Source organism: Lithobates pipiens, unplaced genomic scaffold (genome assembly GCF_037356315.1).
Source record: "Lithobates pipiens isolate NorthernLeopardFrog02 unplaced genomic scaffold, aLitPip1_a1.2 Scaffold_107, whole genome shotgun sequence".
Lineage (NCBI taxonomy): Eukaryota > Metazoa > Chordata > Amphibia > Anura > Ranidae > Lithobates > Lithobates pipiens.
The window spans coordinates 721,191-741,704 of record NW_027507693.1 but is presented as its reverse complement, the minus strand read 5'-3'; the positions used below and the strand labels follow the sequence as shown (position 1 = coordinate 741,704).

General features: G+C 45.9%; 1 protein-coding gene across 6 annotated transcripts in view; it reads left to right on the top strand.

The window, feature by feature from the left end:
* The window catches only part of LOC143958556 (dual serine/threonine and tyrosine protein kinase-like), a 304,078-nt gene that overhangs the window by 235,895 nt on the left and 47,669 nt on the right, over positions 1 to 20,514 (top strand). For 4 of the 6 annotated variants that reach the window (XR_013270139.1, XR_013270135.1, XR_013270136.1 and 1 more), the window contains one exon: positions 14,909 to 15,294. Coding sequence is in view for 2 of the 6 variants with exons in the window: in XM_077467823.1 (XP_077323949.1) it covers positions 3,235 to 3,256; positions 14,909 to 15,294 (408 nt within the window). In the remaining 4 variants the exon portion in view is untranslated. Of the gene's footprint in view, positions 1 to 3,219; positions 3,257 to 14,908; positions 15,295 to 20,514 lie in introns of those variants that run through there. The other 2 variants (XM_077467823.1, XM_077467824.1) reach the window with 1 other exon arrangement.

Genomic DNA, 20,514 nt, shown 5'->3' with positions numbered 1-20,514 from the left:
GGACATCCAGTTATTGGTAATGTCACTGTGGTGCCATATTTTCTCCACTTGATGACTCTATTCACTGTGTTCCATGGTATATCTAATGCCTTAAAAGGGAAGTAAACCCTTCCAAACAACTTGGACCTATAGGTAAGCCTAGATTAAGGCTTACCTGTAGGTCCAAGAAATATCTCCTAAACCTATATGGTTTAGGAGATATTTGCCCGAAAATGGGCACCGCTGTCTACGGCGCATGCGCCGTAGACAGCGGCGCGCATGCGCACTAAATGCGGCAAGTCCAAGAATGGATTTGCCAAATTTGTCGACTCCCGTATCCGCCTCGCGACTCCCGGGTCTCAGTATCCGCCTCGCGCCTCACGGATTTCAGTATCTGCCTCGCGACTCACGGATCTCAGTAGCCGCCTCGCCCCTAACGGGTCTCCAGTAGCCGCCTCACTGGTCCCAGTAGCCGCCTTGCGCCTCACGGGTCCCAGTAGCCGCCTCGCGCCTCAGGTTCCCAGCAGCCGCCTCGCGCCTCACAGATCTCCAGTAGCTGCCTCACGGGTCCCAGTAGCCGCCTCGCGCCTCACGGGTCCCAGTAGCCGCTTCGCGCCTCAGGCTCCCAGCTGTCGCCTCGCGCCTCACTGGTCCCAGCAGCAACCTCGCGCCTCACTGGTCCCAGCAGCCGCCTCGCGTCTCACTTGTCCCAGCAGCCGCCTCGCACCTCACTGGTCCCAGCATCCGCCTCGCGCCTCACTGGTCCCAGCAGCCGCCTCGCGCCTCACTGGTCCCAGCAGCTGCCTTCGCTCCTCTCGGTGCCAGCAGCTGCCTTCGCTCCTCTCGGTGCCAGCAGCTGCCTTCGCTCCTCTCGGTGCCAGCAGCTGCCTTCGCTCCTCTCGGTGCCAGCAGCCGCCTCCGCTCCTCTCGGTGCCAGCAGCCGCCTCCGCTCCTCTCGGTGCCAGTAGCCGCCTCCGCTCCGCTCTGTGCCAGTAGCCGCCTCCGCTCCTCTCGGTGCCAGTAGCCGCCTCCGCTCGGTGCCAGTAGCCGCCTCCTCTCGGTGCCAGTAGCCGCCTCCGCTCCTCTCGGTGCCAGTAGCCGCCTCCGCTCCTCTCGGTGCCAGTAGCCGCCTCCGCTCCTCTCGGTGCCAGTAGCTGCCTCCGCTCCTCTCGGTGCCAGTAGCCGCCTCCGCTCCTCTCGGTGCCAGTAGCCGCCTCCGCTCCTCTCGGTGCCAGTAGCCGCCTCCGCTCCTCTCGGGTGCCAGTAGCCGCCTCCGCTCCTCTCGGGTGCCAGTAGCCGCCTCCGCTCCTCTCGGGTGCCAGTAGCCGCCTCCGCTCCTCTCGGGTGCCAGTAGCCGCCTCCGCTCCTCTCGGGTGCCAGCAGCCGCCTCCGCTCCTCTCGGGTGCCAGCAGCCGCCTCCGCTCCTCTCGGGTGCCAGCAGCCGCCTCCGCTCCTCTCGGGTGCCAGCAGCCGCCTCCGCTCCTCTCGGGTGCCAGCAGCCGCCTCCGCTCCTCTCGGGTGCCAGCAGCCGCCTCCGCTCCTCTCGGGTGCCAGCAGCCGCCTCCGCTCCTCTCGGGTGCCAGCAGCCGCCTCCGCTCCTCTCGGGTCCCAGCAGCCGCTGCCTCCGGCCTATGTTTCGGTGCATCCCAAAATGAAATATTTACAAAAGTGTGTGTGGATATATCTATATAAATCAGATATCCTAAAGAATAAAATGGCAGTTGTTGCATTATTTTGTGATCAATTCATGTTTTTTTAATTTTTTTCATACAGCCATAAAAGACCATCCAGAAAAGCATACTGTAATAGAGAAATAGAGTGCTACCCCGAACCACTCCGATTTCTGGGCCCCTAAAATGAATAGCAATGTCAAATTCTTCCAATACCAGCAAGATTGTAGTCTGTGGTTTACTAATCCCAATCGTTGCAATATTTTGTCACGCTGTCTTTGGGCAGCAGTCTTTCAAATGTTCCCAAAAATTACTTCAACTACCGTATATACTCGAGTATAGGCCGACCCGAATATAAGCCGAGGCCCCCAATTTACCCCCCAAAAAACTGGCAAACTTATTGACTCGTGTATAAGCCGAGGGTGAGACATGCCTGTCCATCCCTGTGTGTCCGTCCATCCCTGTGTGTCCGTCCATCCCTGTGTGTCCGTCCATCCATCCCTGTGTGTGTGTGTGTCCATCCATCCATCCATCCCTGTGTGTGTGTGTCTCCATCCATCCATCCATCCATCCCTGTGTGTGTGTGTCTCCATCCATCCATCCATCCATCCCTGTGTGTGTGTGTCTCCATCCATCCATCCATCCCTGTGTGTGTGTGTATCCATCCATCCCTGTGTGTGTGTGTGTGTCTCCATCCATCCATCCATCCGTGTGTGTGTGTCTCCATCCGTGTGTGTGTGTGTGTGTGTGTGTGTGTGTGTGTGTGTGTGTGTGTGTGTGTGTGTGTGTGTGTGTGTGTCCAGCCTACCTGTGTCCCGAGCCTTTGTCCCGAGCCTTCGTCCCGTCCCGTCCCGTCCCGTGCCGTGCCGTGCCTTGCCTTGCCTCCGTCCCGTGCCCTCTTCGTCGGCGGCCATTGTAAAATTCAAAAGCCGCGCCTCCTCCTTCGCCTGTGATAGGCGGAACACTGAATTTCCCAGCAGCCTGTGTTCCGCCTATCACGGACGTCGTATCATCCTCGTCCGTAGTACGAGGATGAGACGACGCCCGTGATAGGCGGAACACAGGCTGCTGGGAAATTCAGTGTTCCGCCTATCACAGGCGAAGGCGGAGCCGGAGGCGCGGCTTTTGAATCATAGAATGGCCGCTGTCTGTCTGCTCGACACGCTGATCGAGCGGGCAGACAGCGATGACTCGAGTATAAGCCGAGGGGGGCACTTTCAGCCTCAAAAAAGAGGCTGAAAATCTCGGCTTATACTCGAGTATATACGGTAATTAAAAAAATAAACTAAAGTTGGCACTTTTTTTTTTGTAGAAAGTAAAATGTTGCGCCGAGTATCGTGATCTTTATTCGAAGCAAACTATTTTAATTTAATTTTATCCAGAATCGTGCTTAACTATATTATGCTTTAGAAGTTAAGACTATTTTTCACATTTTGTTCTTTATTCATTAAAGGTATTTACACTGTTTAAGTACAGTGAGATCATGAGGTTTTGAGTTGATTGTTGCAGTATGTCAATTTTGTTTTGCACTACTTTTTATGTTCATAATATAGTTGGGCTACATACAGTTCATAAAGCATACACAATGGACGCATCTTTTATTGAAGGTAATATATTTGGATGAATTTGGAACAAGCAAACTATTCATAATTCAATAAAAGCTGTTGAACTGCATAAAATGGGGGTGTTTGGAAATACATAGTAATTTTAAGTAAGCTGGGCATGCTGAGAATGCGCACTGTGTAATGGTTGATCAACTAAGGGACAAGGTAGACGCAGCAGAGACTGAGTATGATTAACACGTTGCGCATCATGCCTTCAATAAAGACAACTTGGTGTTTTTTTGTTAAAAAGAATAAGATTGGAGCAGAAAAAAGTGACCAGTCTTACATTTGTGTGCCCTTTATAGCCAGAATGGCAAATTTCTTGTTCAAGAGATAGTTTGTAAGGTTACACTTCCTGTTGTACAGCACTTTGTTCACTGCAGAATTCCAATACACTCCTTGAAACACCCACCATAACTTTAGGACCCACCCACATCAACTCTCAGAACTGCTAAGCTACTCCCTAAGCCTGCCCTGAAACTACAGAGGCTCAAAGCATGAATGGGACATGTAGTATCAGGACTGGTAAAGGAAGGAAATAGGAAGTCAGAACTTGGAAATTCAGCCAGGAGCAGGAGGGACATCAGGCACAGAAACCTGTTACAGCTAAAGGAGATAAGATGCAGATAAATTGACTGAGGTTTTGACTCATTTTTATGCACAATGCTTCTGTTTTGTGGGAGGAAAAGATGTTCTACATAAGCCACAGACCATTTTGCTGGCCAAAGACCACTTTTTGCAATTGGGTACTGCGTTGCATTAACTTGCAATTGCACATTTGTGCGACTTGGCTCCCAAATTGACTTTTTTTTGACAATTTTTCTTTTTTCTCCACACAAATAGAACTTTCTTTTCGTGGTGTTCAGTCCTGCGGTTTTTATTTTTTGCACTATAAACAAAAAAGAGCGACAATTTTGAAAACGCATTTTCTACTTTTTGCTATATCCCCCAAAAATGTGTAAAGATTTTTTTTTCCCTCCAGTTTAGGCCGATGCGTAGTGTTCTACATATTTTTGGTAAAATTCGCAGTAAGCGATTGGTTTGTGCAAAAATTTGTGTTTACAAAAAGGATAGCTTTCTGGCTTTTTTAAAAAGATAAAGGAGTGATGCGCGGTACTATGACAGGAAATTGGCCTAGGAGGCTAATAAATTCTATAGGCACTAAGATTGTGAGTGATATATATATTCCCGTATAAAGTAAGAGAAGGTATATAAAAAGTTGTGCGTATTTTATGAGGGGGTGGTGGAAGACTCTCACCACTATAGCATAATGATGTTCAGGGTAAGAGACAAATGTAATAAATAAGCATAAAAAAAGGAAAGAATCACAATACTTAGAACTAGTGATCCCTAATGCGATTTGTTAAAACTGACAATCGCATAAAGTGCCTCTTTCTGGCTTTTTTTTTTTTTTTTACTAGTAATGGATCAGCGATTTTTATTGTGACTGCGACATTATGGCGGACCCATTTTACATTTTTGACAGATTTGGGACCATTGTCATTTATACAGCAATCATTGCTATACAAATGCACTGATTCCTGTGTAAATTACACTGGCAGTGTAGGTGTTAAGTGTGTCCCAGGGGCGTGTTGCTATCTGTGGGTGGCGTGGCTGTGTTTTACACATAACTGATCTCTGCTCCAATCACAGGGAGCAGAGATCAGTGTCACTGTTGCTAGGCAGAAAAAGGAGATGCTTGTTTACTTTAGCATCTCCCATGAGACGATCGTGGGTATCCCTGCAGTGATCGAATCTGCGGAACCCGCGATTGGACTCGAGGTTACATAGTTACATAGTTAGGTTGAAAAAAGACACAAGTCCATCCAGTTCAACCAAAAAAAAATATATATATACACATACATACATATATACATATACCAGCCCATATACCCAATTCTATACCCACAGTTGATCCAGAGGAAGGCAAAAAAAAAACAGCAGAGCATGATCCAATTTGCTAAAGCAGGGGAAAAAATTCCTTCCTGATCCCCCGAGAGGCAATCGGATTTTCCCCGGATCAACTTTACCTATAAATTTATATTATTATATTACCTACACTTAGGAAATAATCTAGGCCTTTCTTAAAGCAATCCACTGAGCTGGCCATAACCACCTCTGCAGGGAGTCTATTCCACATTTTTACAGCTCTTACCGTGAAGAAACCTTTCCGTATTTGGAGATGAAATCTCTTCTCCTCTAGACGTAAAGAGTGCCCCCTTGTCCTCTTTGTTGACTTTAAAGTAAATAACTCGACACCAAGTTCCCTATATGGACCCCTTATATATTTGTACATGTTGATCAAATCCCCCCCTTAATCTCCTCTTATCAAGAGTGAATAAATTCAGTTCCTCTAACCTTGCCTCATAGCTGAGTTGCTCCATGCCTCTTATCAGTTTGGTTGCCCTTCTCTGCACTTTCTCCAGTTCCCTGATATCCTTTTTGAGAACTGGTGCCCAAAACTGAACGGCATATTCCAGATGAGGTCTTACTAATGATTTGAACAGGGGCAAAATGATATCTCTCTCTCTCTGGAGTACATACCTCTCTTAATACAGGAAAGGACTTTGCTCGCTTTGGAAACCGCAGCTTGGCATTGCATGCTATTATTGAGCTTATGATCTACCAAAACCCCCAGATCCTTCTCCACTATGGATTCCCCCAGTTGTACTCCCCCTAGCGTGTATGATGCATGCATATTCTTAGCCCCCAAGTGCATAACCTTACATTTCTCAACATTAAACCTCATCTGCCACATAGTCGCCCAATTAGACAGAGCATTGAGGTCTGCTTGTAAATTGGTGACATCCTGTAAGGACATTATTGCACCGCATAGCTTGGTGTCATCTGCAAAGACGGAAATGTTACTCTTGATCCCAGACCCAATATCATTTATAAAGATATTAAAAAGTAAGGGTCCCAGCACTGAACCTTGGGGTACACCACTCATAACCTTAGACCATTCAGAGTAAGAATCATTAACCACTACTCTCTGAATTCTGTCTTTTAGCCAATTTTCTATCCCGACAAGGTGGCATGATGGCAAATTTAAAGGGATGTACCTGCACTTCTATTTGCCTATCGGTGCCATTCTGCTGACTTATATCGGCGTGCATTGGTCGGGAAGTGGTTAAAGTAATAGTAAAGCCTTGTGGTCTTCCCCTGCTCTGCAAAACCATTACACAGAGCAGCCCTAATCTTCCTCTTGTGCCCAATGCTGGTGCTCCTAGGCCCCTCCCTCCTGCTGGGTCCCCTCACAGCAAGCAGCTTGCTTTGTGGGGCTCCCAAACAGGCGCTCCGTTTTTGTTGCTGTGTCTATTCACACATGGAGGCTTGGCTCGCTGGCTGTGATTGACAGCAGTGGAGGCCAGTGGCTCCCACTGCTGGCAAAAACCAGTCGGGAGTGAGGAGTTCCCAGAGAATCAAGGCTCTCATGGACATCACTGTATTGCAAGGGTGCTCGGGTAAGAATTAATGGGGGCTGCTGCACACAGTTTTTACGCTCATGCATAGCCACTTTTGCGATACTAAAGTCCTTCTATTTAAAATGGAGAGGTGCTAAACGTCTTATACTTTCCTGCTCTGTGGTTGGCTCCTTACATTGTTCTGTGATCAGCAGTTTCCAAAGGATTACCAATTGTCTGCTGCATTCCTGGGGGCACGCAGTGGGGCATGTTCTGGGTTGTCAATGGAATCCATCCAACCGTGCAAAAGCCCACGAGACAGGGCACAACTTCTAGTCGACTTGGTGCCTGAGATTTGTCGAACCCTGTACTAGCAGATTAGATACTGTCAAATTGAAACGCAGTAGGACATGTAATTATTGAAAAGTAGATTGTAGGTCAATGATTGTAAAGGCATTTCTTTTAAATTTAAAATAAGAGGATATGTTTGCCTCCCCTGTTCAATGATATTGCACAGAGGGGGCCCCTTACCTGGAGATCCTTGCTGGTGCTGTCCACTCCTCCTTTCCTCAAAAAGCCATGTGCTGAAAGGGCATCTGTGTGGGTGTGCCCTCAGTCTAGGCTTTGTGCATCCCTAGTCTCGCACATTGGTGCTTGGCCACACCTCCCGCTCCCTTTTCACAGGATTTGACTGACAGCAGCAGGAGCCTAGAGCTGATTTTTAAGAACTGCAGCATAAAGCCAAACTCCGGTTGAGGAAACAATGTATATATACAATGGATGGTGGTATGGGTTATAGTATATAGTGCGAGATTAGAGTCCATACAAATGTCCTTTGAGCTGTTAAGCTCTGTGTGAGGAAACAGTCTATACAGACAGGGCAGCCTTGCAGGGGAAGCCGAAGCAAACTCCAAACATGTAGAGAAATCAAACAGGAAGCAGGCACCTCTTCGTTAAGACTGTGTAGTTTTAATAGACAAAATGCGTTAAAAACACTCATTGAGGTTTCATTACTAAAATGGCGACGTGTTCCTGAGCATGTGCACTAGGGGGGTGTCTGTAGTGCATGCTCCTTTCTCAAGCTTTGCACTTCCCTGTAATCAACCAGCTGCTCTCCAAGCCTCTCTTTGGACTCTGCACACATGCTGGAAGATTCCTGCTGGTCAGGATGCCGGCTATGAGAAGGATTCACAGGACATCACCCCCTCTGCTGGAAGCTGTGACGGAGATTGGTCTAACTGGACTATCCTGTGCCTGAGTAATGAAACCTAAATGTGAATGTTAATGCACTTTGTCTATTCTGTTCCCATCACTTTAAGGTAAGTAGCGCACTTACCACACACAGAATCTCACAGGGGTATAACTTGCTCATAGGAATCTATTCTGCAGAGAGGCTGCTGCTCAGGTCACATCTGTCCATTTACCCTTTTGCCTGTTAACCACATGAACTTCCAGGAGAAATGCTGCTCCACTACTGGATGGACCACTGCCACTCCAAACAGCCAACCAGTCTCTCAAATACCATACAAATTGAGAAGATGACTTGGTGCAATATATAGGGACTTGATTATAAAAGCAGAACCAAAAGGCCAGCCAAATACTTGCATGCCTGCCACTGCTCACCAGGACACAGCAGCAAGCATTTGTGTGATGATGGGATGAAATGCGTAGAGTGGGGTGGAGTATACAGATGTCAGATGCGCGCTGCTGTCTCCTGGGGAACAGTGGTGTACATGTAGGTATATTTGGCTTGCCTTTTGAGTGGTCTTGTTTTTTGTTCTGTTTTTATATTCAAGCCCTTATATAATGCATTGCACTATCTGAGCCTTTTTCTAAATTTGCCTGGTCTTTTGAGTGCTCTTGTTTTGGTCTTGTATACATGTGCAGTCACTTTTATTATGGTAAATTATTCATACTAATTGAAGTTGCTTTATTGTTCACACAGTATAATGCATGGATATAAGCCTTGGCATTTATTTTCTCAAACTGACTTAGGCTGGGCATAGATCGGTTGTTTTTATGAAGTAATGGATTTTTTTATCCACACAAGTGGTGTGTATAGAGGAATCCTCCCTTCTGGGCTATTGTATTCTGCCAGTAGGAGGACTGCACTATCAAAATACACTAGTCAGCACTGCAGCCCGCTGATTGAGTAGTGTTTTCAATAATCCTGTTCAGCTAAAGTCGATCCCTAGGTTGGCTGTAAGTGAACGACCATAAATTGTAATTCAGAAGGTTCCTGCAGTTACCTGAATTTTTGATCAGTCTATAGCAGTGATGGCAAACCTTGGCACCCCAGATGTTTTGGAACAAAATTTCTCATGATGCTCATGCACTCTGCAGTGTAGCTGAGCATCATGGGAAATGTAGTTCCAAAACATCTGGGCTGCCAAGGTTCGCCATCACTGGTCTATAGTCATACTATCTGGTAGGCTCTGCTGTTAAATCAATCTGATAAGTCCATATGTAGCTTTGGATTTTTAAAGTCCTTTTCTTAAAGGGCTTGATGTGTTTTTTTTTTTTGTTTTTTTTGTATAAATTGGTCAGTGTCTGTTTCACAAGGTTGTTTGCTTGTAAGCTGAATCTTGTTTGGTATAATGTATTTGGCAACAGTCTCTGCATTTCACTAGGATGACAAAGCTGCTTATGCAGAAATGCACTTGGTCAGTGTTGTCACCTTAAGGCCCCTTTCACACTGACGTCCCGTTCAGGCCCGCCTGTCAGTTTTTCAGGCGGACCTGAACGGGTGCTCCATAGAACGTCGGATGTCAGCGGTGACACGTCCGCTGACATCCGACCCGCTCCGATCCGAAAGTGTAACAGAGGAAAAAGCTATTTTTCCATCCGTCATCGGATCGGGTGACGACGGGCACTGCGGCCCTTCGTCATCCGATCTCCCATAGGGGAGAGCGGCGCTGTGACAGGTCTGTCCCTGCGCAGTGTGCAGAGACGGACCTGTCATCTCCCTGCTCAGCGGGGATTGACGGAGTGATCCCCGCTGAGCAAACGGATATCCACGGGGCGGATCAGAACTGATCCGCCCTGTGTGAAAGGACCCTTAGGATAGGAAATTAAAGGGGTGTTCCGGCCAATATTTAAAAAAAAGTCATCAGCTACAGACACTGTAGCTGCTGACTTTTATTAAGGACAGTTACCTGTCCAGCGATCCCGCGATGTCGGCCACCCCGAGGCCGATCTGTCCATTGGATTAGCTGCCGACCTCCATCTTAAAGGGAAACAGGCAGTGGATTCTTGCAGCTTCACTGCCCGTTTCCTACTGCGCATGCGCGAGTCGCGCGGCGCTTTGGGAATGGCCCCGTTTTCTGTGACGCATGTCCCAGAAGGCAACGAGGCCACTCACCGAAGAGGACGAAGCACTGCGGAATATGAAGAGGCAGATTAGGAAGACTGCCTAGTAACAGCAGTTTCAAGTGAAAATTTTCAGTTTGAATGGGTGTAGGTGGCTTTACTCGTGTATGCACTCTCACTTGTGTATATTGGCTTATGTGTACTGATATCTACAAATTTTAGGAATTATTTTGGGGAATTTGTCCTGAACCCGTGGTGCACTAAGTGCAAGTACCCCTTCGTACAGTATCCAGCTGCTCTGTAGTTCAGCCGGTCATAGATTTCAGTTGGCTAGCACCAGGGCTGGAGGTGCCTGAAAGGGGTGGGATGCTATGCGGCTGACTCGAGATGCCCATGTGCAAGTAGTTTTGGAGTTTGAACTTCCTTTTCTAAAAGGGGTGTGTATGTATGTACAGTGCTTTGCGAAAGTTTTCGGTCCCCTTGAACTTTTCAACCTTTTGCCACATTTCAGGCTCCAAACATAAAGATATAAAATTTTTATTTTTTGTGAAGAATCACCAATATGTGGGACACAATTGTGAAGTGGAACGAAATCTATATTGAATTTTTGAAACTTTTTCAACCAATAAAAAAATGAAAAGTGGGGCGTGCAAAATTATTCGGCCCCCTTGCGTTAATACTTTGTAGAGCCACCTTTTGCAGCGATTAGCTGCAAGTCGCTTGGGGTATGTCTCTATCAGTTTTGCACATCGAGAGACTGAAATTCTTGCCCATTCTAACTTGCAAAACAGCTCGAGCTCAGTGAGGTTGGATGGAGAGCGTTTGTGAACAGCAGTTTTCAGCTCTTTCCACAGATTCTCGATTGGATTCAGGTCTGGACTTTGACTTGGCCATTCTAACACCTGGATACGTTTATTTGTGAACCATTCCTTTGTAGATTTTGCTGTATGTTTGGGATCATTGTCTTGTTGGAAGATAAATCTCCGTCCCAGTTTCAGGTCTTTTGCAGATTCCAACAGGTTTTCATCCAGAATGGTCCTGTATTTGGCTGCATCCATCTTCCCCTCAATTTTAACCATCTTCCCTGTCCCTGCTGAAGAAAAGCAGGCCCAAACCATGATGCTGCCACCACCATGTTTGACAGTGGGGATGGTGTGTTGAGGGTGATGAGCTGTGTTGCTTTTACGCCAAACATATAGTTTTGCATTGTGGGCAAAAAGTTCGATTTTGGTTTCATCTGACCAGAGCACCTTCTTCCACATGTTTGGTGTGTCTCCCAGGTGCCTTGTGGCGAACTTTAGACTAGACTTTTTATGGATATCTTTGAGAAATGGCTTTCTTCTTGCCACTCTTCCGTAAAGGCCAGATTTGTGCAGTGTACGACTGATTGTTGTCCTATGGACAGACTCTCCCACCTCAGCTGTAGTTCTCTGCAGTTCATCCAGAGTGATCATGGGCCTCTTGGCTGCATCTCTAATCAGTCTTCTCCTCGTCTGAGCTGAAAGTTTAGAGGGACAGCCAGGTCTTGGTAGATTTGCAGTGGTCTGATACTCCCATTTTAAAATGATCGCTTGCACAGTGCTCCTTGGGATGTTTAAAGCTTGGGAAATCTTTTTGTATCCAAATACGGCTTTAAAGAGGAAGTAAACCCTGATGGGTTTACTTCCTCTTTCATTCCCTGCAAAGGCAAAGCATAATGGACTACTATGCATCGCATAGTAGCCCATTATGTGTCACTTACCTGACACAGGAGCCAGCAAAGTCGCCGCTGTCCCCTGTAGTCCGTCGCATCCATTTTGCTGGTGGCGTCTCGCAGCTCCGCCGCTGTCATTCGGCGAGGTCACTCCCGCGCATGCGCATGGGAGTCGACACGCGCGGCAGCTCCATTCTTGGAAATGCCGCGCTCAGTGCACCTGCGCACCGCTGTCTATGGCGCATGCGCCGTAGACAGCGGTGCCCGTTTTCGGAGATATTGCTTGGACCTACAGGTAAGCCTTAATCTAGCTTGCCTGTAGGTCAAAGTGGTTTGTAAGGGTTTACAACCACTTGCAAAATATATCTTGCTATCAAGGCAAGAGCAAGGAATGCTGGTAGGAGACCTCGGAAGAGGTTAAGGGCTGCTCTTTGCAAAACATTGCAAGGAGCAAGGCCATTTTGACATGTTGTAAAGGTATTTAAAGAGGTTGTAAAGGTTTTTTTTTTTTTTTTTTTTCCTAAGTAGGTTCCTTTAAGCTAGTGCATTGTTGGTTCACTTAGACTTTTTTTTTTTTTTTCCTTCGATTTCCCTTCTAAATGGTTTTTTCTTTGAATTTCTCACTTCCTATTCCTCCTCAGTAAGCTGTTCTGGCTGACTAAACGCCACTTGGATGATGGTGTGAAGTTTACTGAGGAGAAACGAAGTGAGAAATTCAGACAAAGAAACATTTAAAAGGGAAATCTAAGGAAAAGGTAAATGAACCAACAATGCACTAGCTTAACCACCTAAGGACCGCCGCATGGGAATGTACGTCATCAGAATGGCATGTACAGGCACAAGCACGTACATGTACGTGCTTGCCTTCCAGCGGGTGGGGGGTCCGATTGGACCCCCTCCCGCTGGATGCGGCGGTCCGTTTGGCTGAATGAGAAGCTTCCTCCCGCTGTGTATAGTAAACACAGGCAGGGAGGAAGTGATGTGATTCTCCTTGGGGTGGTCTTTTTGACCGGACTACGAGGAGAACACTGAAAGTAAATGCACCAAACACTACACTAACATATATAGGCACAAAAATCCTCCCCCCCTCCCAGTCGTTGTCGCTGATTGCAGTGATCATTTATTTACTGATCACTGCATTCAGTGTCAGTTGTGACAGTAAAAAGTGTCAGGGCAGTTAGTGTTAGGTCCAGAGTAGCCCCCTACCCCCCCCAATAAAGGTTTAACCCCCCGATTGCCCCTAGAGTTAACCCTTTCACCCCCTTTTGCCAGTGTCACTAAGCGATCATTTTTCTGATCGCTGCATTAGTGGCACTGGTGCTAATTCACTAGTTATTTTTTTAGGTTCACCGCCAGGTTTTTATAGCGCTAGGTACCCAGATATACTACCCAATAATGGTTTTAACCCCCTGATTGCCCCTAGTTAACCCTTTCACCAGCAATCACCGTATAAGTGTCACTGGTGATGCTAGTTAGCCAGTTATTTAGGTTCCCCGTCAGGTTTTTATATAGCGCCAGGGACCCCCATATACTACCTAATAAAAATTTGAACCCCCTGATTGCCCCTAGTTAACCCTTTCACCAGTGATCACCGTGTAAGTGTTACGGGTGACTCTGGTTAGTTTTCTTTTTATAGCATCAGGGCACCCAGGGCACCCACCATTTATTACCCAATAAAGGTTTAACCCCCTGATCACCCGGCGGGTGATATCAATTAGGTTTTAGGGTCAGGGTCTGCGTCGCCCCAGGCAGCGCTAGGTTAGTGACAGTACCGCTAACACCCACGTGCAAAGCATACACCTCCCGTAGTGGTATAGAATCTGAACAGATCAATATCTGATCTAATCAGATCTATATTGGCGTCCCCAGCAGTTTAGGATTCCAAAAAAACGCATTAGCAGGATCAGCCCAGATACCTGCTAGCACCTGCGTTTTGCCCCTCCGCCCAGCCCACCCAAGTGCAGTATCGATCGATCACTGTCACTTACAAAACACTAAACACATAACTGCAGCGATTGCAGAGTCAGGCCTGATCCCTGCGATCGCTAACAGTTTTTTTGATAGCGTTTTACATTTAAATCCGGAAGGCAGTGCTTGGTTTTCGGGGTCCCGTACGTGGCTAGGCTCCCAAAAAGTCCCCCACATGTGGTATCCCCATACTCGGGAGAAGCATCAGAATTCATTTTGTGTAATTTCACTTATGCCCATAGCATGTGTGAACAATATATCATTTAGTGACAACTTTGTGCAAAAAAAAAAGTTTTTTTTAATATTCCTGCAACTTGTGGCAAAATATAAAATATTTCATGGACTCAGCATGCCCCTCAGTAAATAGCTTGGGGTATCTACTTTCCAAAATGGGGTCATTTGGGGGGGTTTGTGCTATTGGCATTTTATGGCCTTCGAAACTGTGATAGGTAGTGAGGAGTGGGGGGAAGGGGGGGGGTTGTACTGCCATTTATGCACCTCAAGAAGTGAGATGGGCAGTCGTAAATTAAAAGCTGTGTAAATTCCAGAAAATGTACTCTAGTTTGTAGACGCTATAACTTTTGTGCAAACCAATAAATCTACGCTTATTGTCTTTTTTTTTTTTTTTACTAAAGACGTGGCTGAATAAATTTTGCCCTAAATGTATGACTAACATTTAGTTCGATTTTTCTTATAACAAAAAGTAGAAAATATATATTTTTTTCTCAATTTTCGGTCTTTTTTCATTTATATCGCAAAAAAAAAAAATCGCAGAGACAATGAAATGCCATCAAAAGAAAGCTCTATTTGTGGGAAGAAAAGGACGCAAATTTAGTTTGGGTACAACATTGCATGACCGCGTAATTACCAGTTAAAGCAGTGCAGTGCGAAATTTTAAAAAGACCTCTGGTGTTTAGGCTGACTATTGGTCCCAGGCTGAAGTGGTTAAAGGAACCTATTTAGAAAATAAACAAAGCTTTACAACCCCTTTTAATTCTTTAAAGAATAAGTCTCTTTAACATGTTTACCGTATATATATATTGTGTATGGCTAAAGTTACACCAGTTTACCACCTTGATCTAAATTACTCCTGATTTAAAAAAGCTTCATTTCTATAAATGTCCAATTTCTTTTCATTTTAGTACCATTTTTTGATCTTATTGGGTTTTAGGAGAATGCCTTTTCCTAAAGCTACTTCAGCAACACTTAAAAAATGTTTAGTACTACTTGGTTGGACTTGTGTATTACATCCTTGCTGTTTTTTTTTTTTTTTCTTTTCAGGCCAGCTGCATAGCATCACTTTTCAGAGACAAGAGGAAGATTACTTGAAACTGACTGTACGCTGCAGGCCCTGTATCTTTCTTCTGGGACATAACTGCAGTGCCCGAGGCAAGGTGGTTAATGCTCTTTTGGGTGATCCTCTTTTGGGTGATCCTCTTTTGGGTGATCCTCTTCTGCCAGTTGGAACATGTTGTGACCCAGACACCTGTAAGCGAAGGCGCATTAGTTTTAGACATGGCAAACAGACTTTGGTAAGTTTGGCACTGCCTGAGCAATATGAACTAGTTCATCAGCTGGTAGCTCATCAAGGTAAATGGGACACCATTCCTGAAGAGGATTTGGATATACCAGAAGATGAAGAGGACCCTGCACACAGATTGCTGCAGGTATGTGGTTTTTTTTTTGTTGTTGTATAGATATGTTCTAAAATATTGTGTATTGGTGAGTCTCCTTGAAATAAAAAGTGAAGTTACAGTAATGTGTACATTCTTAGAGGTTTCTGATCACTGTGGTATTGGAGTAGATCTGAGGAAGCACAGGAGTATATCTCCTTTTTTGGGTCTAAAACTATTAGACAGGGGCCAGGGGCGGACTGACCATTGGGCCACTCGGGCACTGCCCGAGGGCCCCATGCCACCAGGGTGCCCCATCAGGGCTGCCCCACCTCTCCAGTACCTTCTCAGCCAATAGAAACATGTCTGTGTATACTGTGTGTGGGTGTGTTTGTGTATTCTGTGTGGCCCCATAATTTGATTGTCTGGGGGCCCCATGAGTTGTCAGTCCGCCGCTGGTCCTAGCACATGAATTGGGAGAAGGGGAAAGATGTAAGGGCATGTTGGATGAGTAAAGAATGAAGTATATAGGGAGTATAGGGCTACATGTGGTGGTGGGGTAGCGGGGTGTTGTGTGTCTGAGCAGGGGATCGGGGGCAAAGCTCCTGTTTTCTACATCTGAACTAGGTGTTTATGGGAGAAATGTTTTCAGTCATCTGGAACCTGAGAAAATTATCCAAATTTGTGCCTGTCATGGTGTTGCGCTATTAGTTGTTCTTAGCTTTTTTTTTTTTTTTTTTTTTTTTAATTTCTTTGTGACCTGTAAATTGTACAACTCAGTTGAATAACATTTTTAGATCAAAAAGCACAAGGAGAAAAAAATGGACTTTATAGGCACCGATTATAAAAATAAGTTTATTAAACACAAGATACAAAAGGGAATTTTCATTAAAACTTTATTTTGCAGAGTCAATACATGCAAAACTGTTGCTTTTACTCTCTAAAACAGCAAAAAAATGCCAAACATCATAGTCCTGCAACAGTGTATGGTATGTAGTAACACGCTTGCTCTACATCTTTTGCATATGAATGCTTCATCGGGAGCTTAATAGCTGTTCTACAAAAGACGGGAGTGACATATAAGCATATACAAAAAAATGCGTAATCTAACAAAGTACATTGGTAGTGTTCCACATTTTTTAGCAGAATTCATCCCAAAGGGTAAATATGCAGCAGATACCCATAAGTGACATGCAACTGGCGATTTAAGGTTCAATGTGGGGGTGTGCCCGTTAAACAGGTAAAAGTAATATTTGTAAAAAAAAAAAAAAAAAAAAGCAAGGGTGAATATCCCCATATCATCAAAGTGTCCATTATTTGAGAAAAGATAGCAGATTTGAAAAAACCCAATTCCTGCATAAAAGCAGACGAGGGAAGATGGCAAATAGTATTGGCCAAAAGCCCTACCTCTGCACATAGACCATACAGGAGCGATCTCATAGGTAGCCAGATAGTAGATGGTATTAATGTGATAGTAACCAACATAAACAGACCACAGTGACCTCAAACATATGATAACAAGGGTTTAATATCTATATATAGTACCTAGTATTCATAATACAAAGAACATTGAGGCGTTTGACACTTAGCTACTCTCACCTGTTAAATAAACTAAGGTGAATAAATCAAAGCCATCTGGTATCTTAGTTAAAGCAAGGAGACAGACTGTGTGCTGGGCTCCTGGTAGTTGGCCCTAACAGTTTTCTATCTAAAAACAATAAGGCCCCTTTCACATGGGACAGATCAGTAATGATCCACCGCTTGATGATCGGCTTGCTCAGCGGGGATTGCTCCGTTTGTCCCCGCTGAGCCGGCGGATAACAGGGCGCTCCTCGCACACTGTGCAGGTACCGCCCTGTCGGCTCTCAGTTCTCCTCTATGGGGGATCGGATGAACACGGACCATCTGTCCATGTTCATCCGATCCGCTCTGCAGACTGATAGAAAAATAGTATTTTCTTCCGTCTGCAGAATCGGACAATGGCTGAGGCGGACGATATCGGGTGTCTGCGGATGTTCAACTACAGACACCCGCTATCCCATAGGAATGCATGTATGTCCGTATTTTATCCGCAAACGGATGGATGAAATATGGACATACTGTCCGCATGTGTGAAAGGGGCCTAAAACATGTATCCAATGACTGGATCTGAAAGGTAAACAAACTGATATTGTAGCAATCTAGGAATTGGTAAGAACAAGTCCAAGAAGCAACAAAGTAGCTAAGATAGTCCTCATAGTAGATGAAGGGAATACACACCTTGATCTGCAGAAAATTTGTAAGCAGCTGAAAGCAACAGACAGCACCAAGACAACTGACTGCCTGTGAAGGATTCCCTCTTGTAGAGCTAGACAGGGCTGCTCTATATACACACCCCAGACAGGTGTGTGGCTGACTTGGCCATCACCAAGGTGCACACCCACACCCCCTAGTGGCCAACAGCCAGAACTACCACTGATGGAAAAATGCCACTTAGAGCAGATGTGACCCATCAAACATGGGGATGGTAAAAGGGGAGATAGTGGGGCAGAGGATGGTTGGCCTGTAAGATGACTAGAACAATTAGGGGGAGGAAAGAAGGGAACCACAAAGGCTCCGACCACAATGCACCCCACAATCAGATTATATAAATACTGTATTGCGGCTTTCTGGCCGCACACACAACCATCATACCAGTATGTCACAGGGATCCGAAGCACAATACCAAGAGGAAATCCACTGCCAGGCTTCTGGAACAAAAAGACATAAAATAAGTTAGATGTAGTATATTCTAATGTATAAAACGTATAATAAACTAGAAATTAGGGGAAGATACTGCGCTGTAGCCAAAGTGGGGATCAACAGCTAACACCCAAACAAACAAAGTTCAGTGAAAATGGGGAAAAGGTGGTGTAGCGCTAGTGAGTGAATTGAAAAATAACTCCAAAAATTGTATGTTGAGAAGTGATAATAAAACTAATACTATAACACATGCATGTGACAAAATGTGCAAAAATGCGTAAAAACACAATGCAAATATTCGCTAATATGTGTATGCGTGTGTGTATATGTATGCGTGTGTGTATATGTATGCGTGTGTGTATATGTATGCGTGTGTATATATAATGTATGTGTGTGTGTGGGACCTTCTTGGGTAGTCTCCACAGTCAAATACGGCCATTTTTGGTCATTCCTAGACAAACCTCCCAAGGTCTTCTTCTCCCTGACAAGGGTGTCAAGGTTCCCCCCTAAAAAACGGAAGTGCTACAGCAATTTCTTCTCTCCTTGCAGTAACAGCAAGCGGTAGTTCCAGTGCCTCCATCAGAGAGATTTTTGGGTTTTTACTCAACCCTGTTTCTAGTCCCCAAGAGAAATGGAGGGTGGAGACCCGTGATAGACCTAAAAAGTCTAAATCGTTATTTCTTCCTAGTAAGATTCAAAATGGAGTCACTACGAACGATTATTTGTGTAGACCAACCAGGGCGCTGGATGTTGTCAATAGTCTTGCAGGACGCTTACCTGCATATACCCATACTCCCTCCTTTCCAGAAGTATCTGAGATTGGCGGTGGGGCAGGTACATCTCTAATTCCAGAGTCTTCCATTGGGCCTCTGCACATCGCCAAGAGTCTTCACAAAGACCCCGATTGCCATCATAGCCCCTCTGAGAGAATTGGGGCTTCGGGTATGCCACTACTTGGACGACCTTCTACTCCTGGCAAAAGACTGTGGAACAGGTGGTATCTATCCCAACCCATACACTTGACGACCTTGATGCTCAGGAGTCTGCATTGGTGGACGAAGAAACAGACACTTCTGAAATCACGCCCGTTAGGGCATGTCGACTGGATCACAATTACTACCAATGCCAGTGCAGCAGGTTGGGGAGCACACAGCAACCGGATCTCAGTGCAGCGTAGATGGTCCTTCCATACAACAGGCCTGGTGTCGAATGTCCTGCAGGTCAGAGCGGCCTACCTTGCGTTACTAGCCCTAAGGTTCGAGGTTACAGGGAAACCTGTTCTCCTCCGAATGGACAACAGGGCTGCGGTATCCTATGTACACCGGCAAGGGGGGACACGCAGCAGGTCCCTCCTGAAGGAGGTGGAACCCATAATACTCTTGGCAGAAAGGAATCTAAAGGACCTGAGGGCAGTTTATCTGCCCGGCCATCTCAACTTGAGGGCCGACCGCCTTTCCCGCAAGTTTGCGGATGCCAACGAATGGTCTCTACACCCGGAGATTTTCGACTGGATAGTGAACCAGTGGGGTCCCCTCGAGCTAGACCTATTTGCAACAGCATTCAATACCAAGCTTCCAAGGTGCATCTCAAGGCTTCCTCAACCCCAAGCGGAGGCATTAGATGCCCTCTCAGCCCCCTGGGCATGCAATCGGGCCTATGCCTTCCCTCCACGGCCTTTCATTCCAAGATTCCTGTCAAGGCTTATGATAGAAACCTCGACAGTGATAACGGTCCTACCGTACTGGCCAACACATCCTTGGTTCCCCACAGCAATGTATCTAAGTACCCGACTTCCAGTCAAGGTTCCAATAATATCTCTTCGCCTCTCGCAAGGATGTCACACCCTTCCAGATCCCCGCAGGCTGGATCTTCACATCTGGCAGCTGAAAGGGAAAGGTTCCAATCTCTAGGGTGTTCCAACAAAGTGATCGCAACCCCACTCAAGGCAAGAAAACCATCCACAAACAAAAGTTCAGGGCCTTCATGATTGGCAGAAGCTGTGATCCAGATTCCCCATCATCCTCTCAAATTCTTGAGTTTTTGCAGGCAGGCCTAGACCTAGGTCTTGCACTAGGTACACTAAAAGTACAGGTATCAGCAATTTCATTGGCAAACCAGTAGAAGATGGGCCGAGGACTCATTAATAATACAGTTCTTCAAAGCAGTCAAAAAGATCCGACCGCCAACTAAACAATCTTTTCCCACTTGGGACCTTGCTATTATCCTAGAGTCCTTAGCCAGTCCACCTTTTTGCCCCTTCGGAGTCAGCATCGCTTTGGAATCTAGCCTAGAAGCTAGCCTTCTGGCAGATGGGTTTCAGAGCTCCAAGCTTTAGGAGCAGATCATAATCATATCATATTCTATCCGGACAGAGTAGAACTCAGAACAGTGCGAGGATTTATTCCCAAAGTCGCATCATCCTTAAACATGTCAGAGCCTTGGGCACTCCCAACATTTTCAGAACAGGACTCAGGTTCTCTTCATGGAAAGATCAGTGTGGCTATAGCTGACAACACTAGTAATTTGAAAACAGCCCACTGTCATACTGCAATG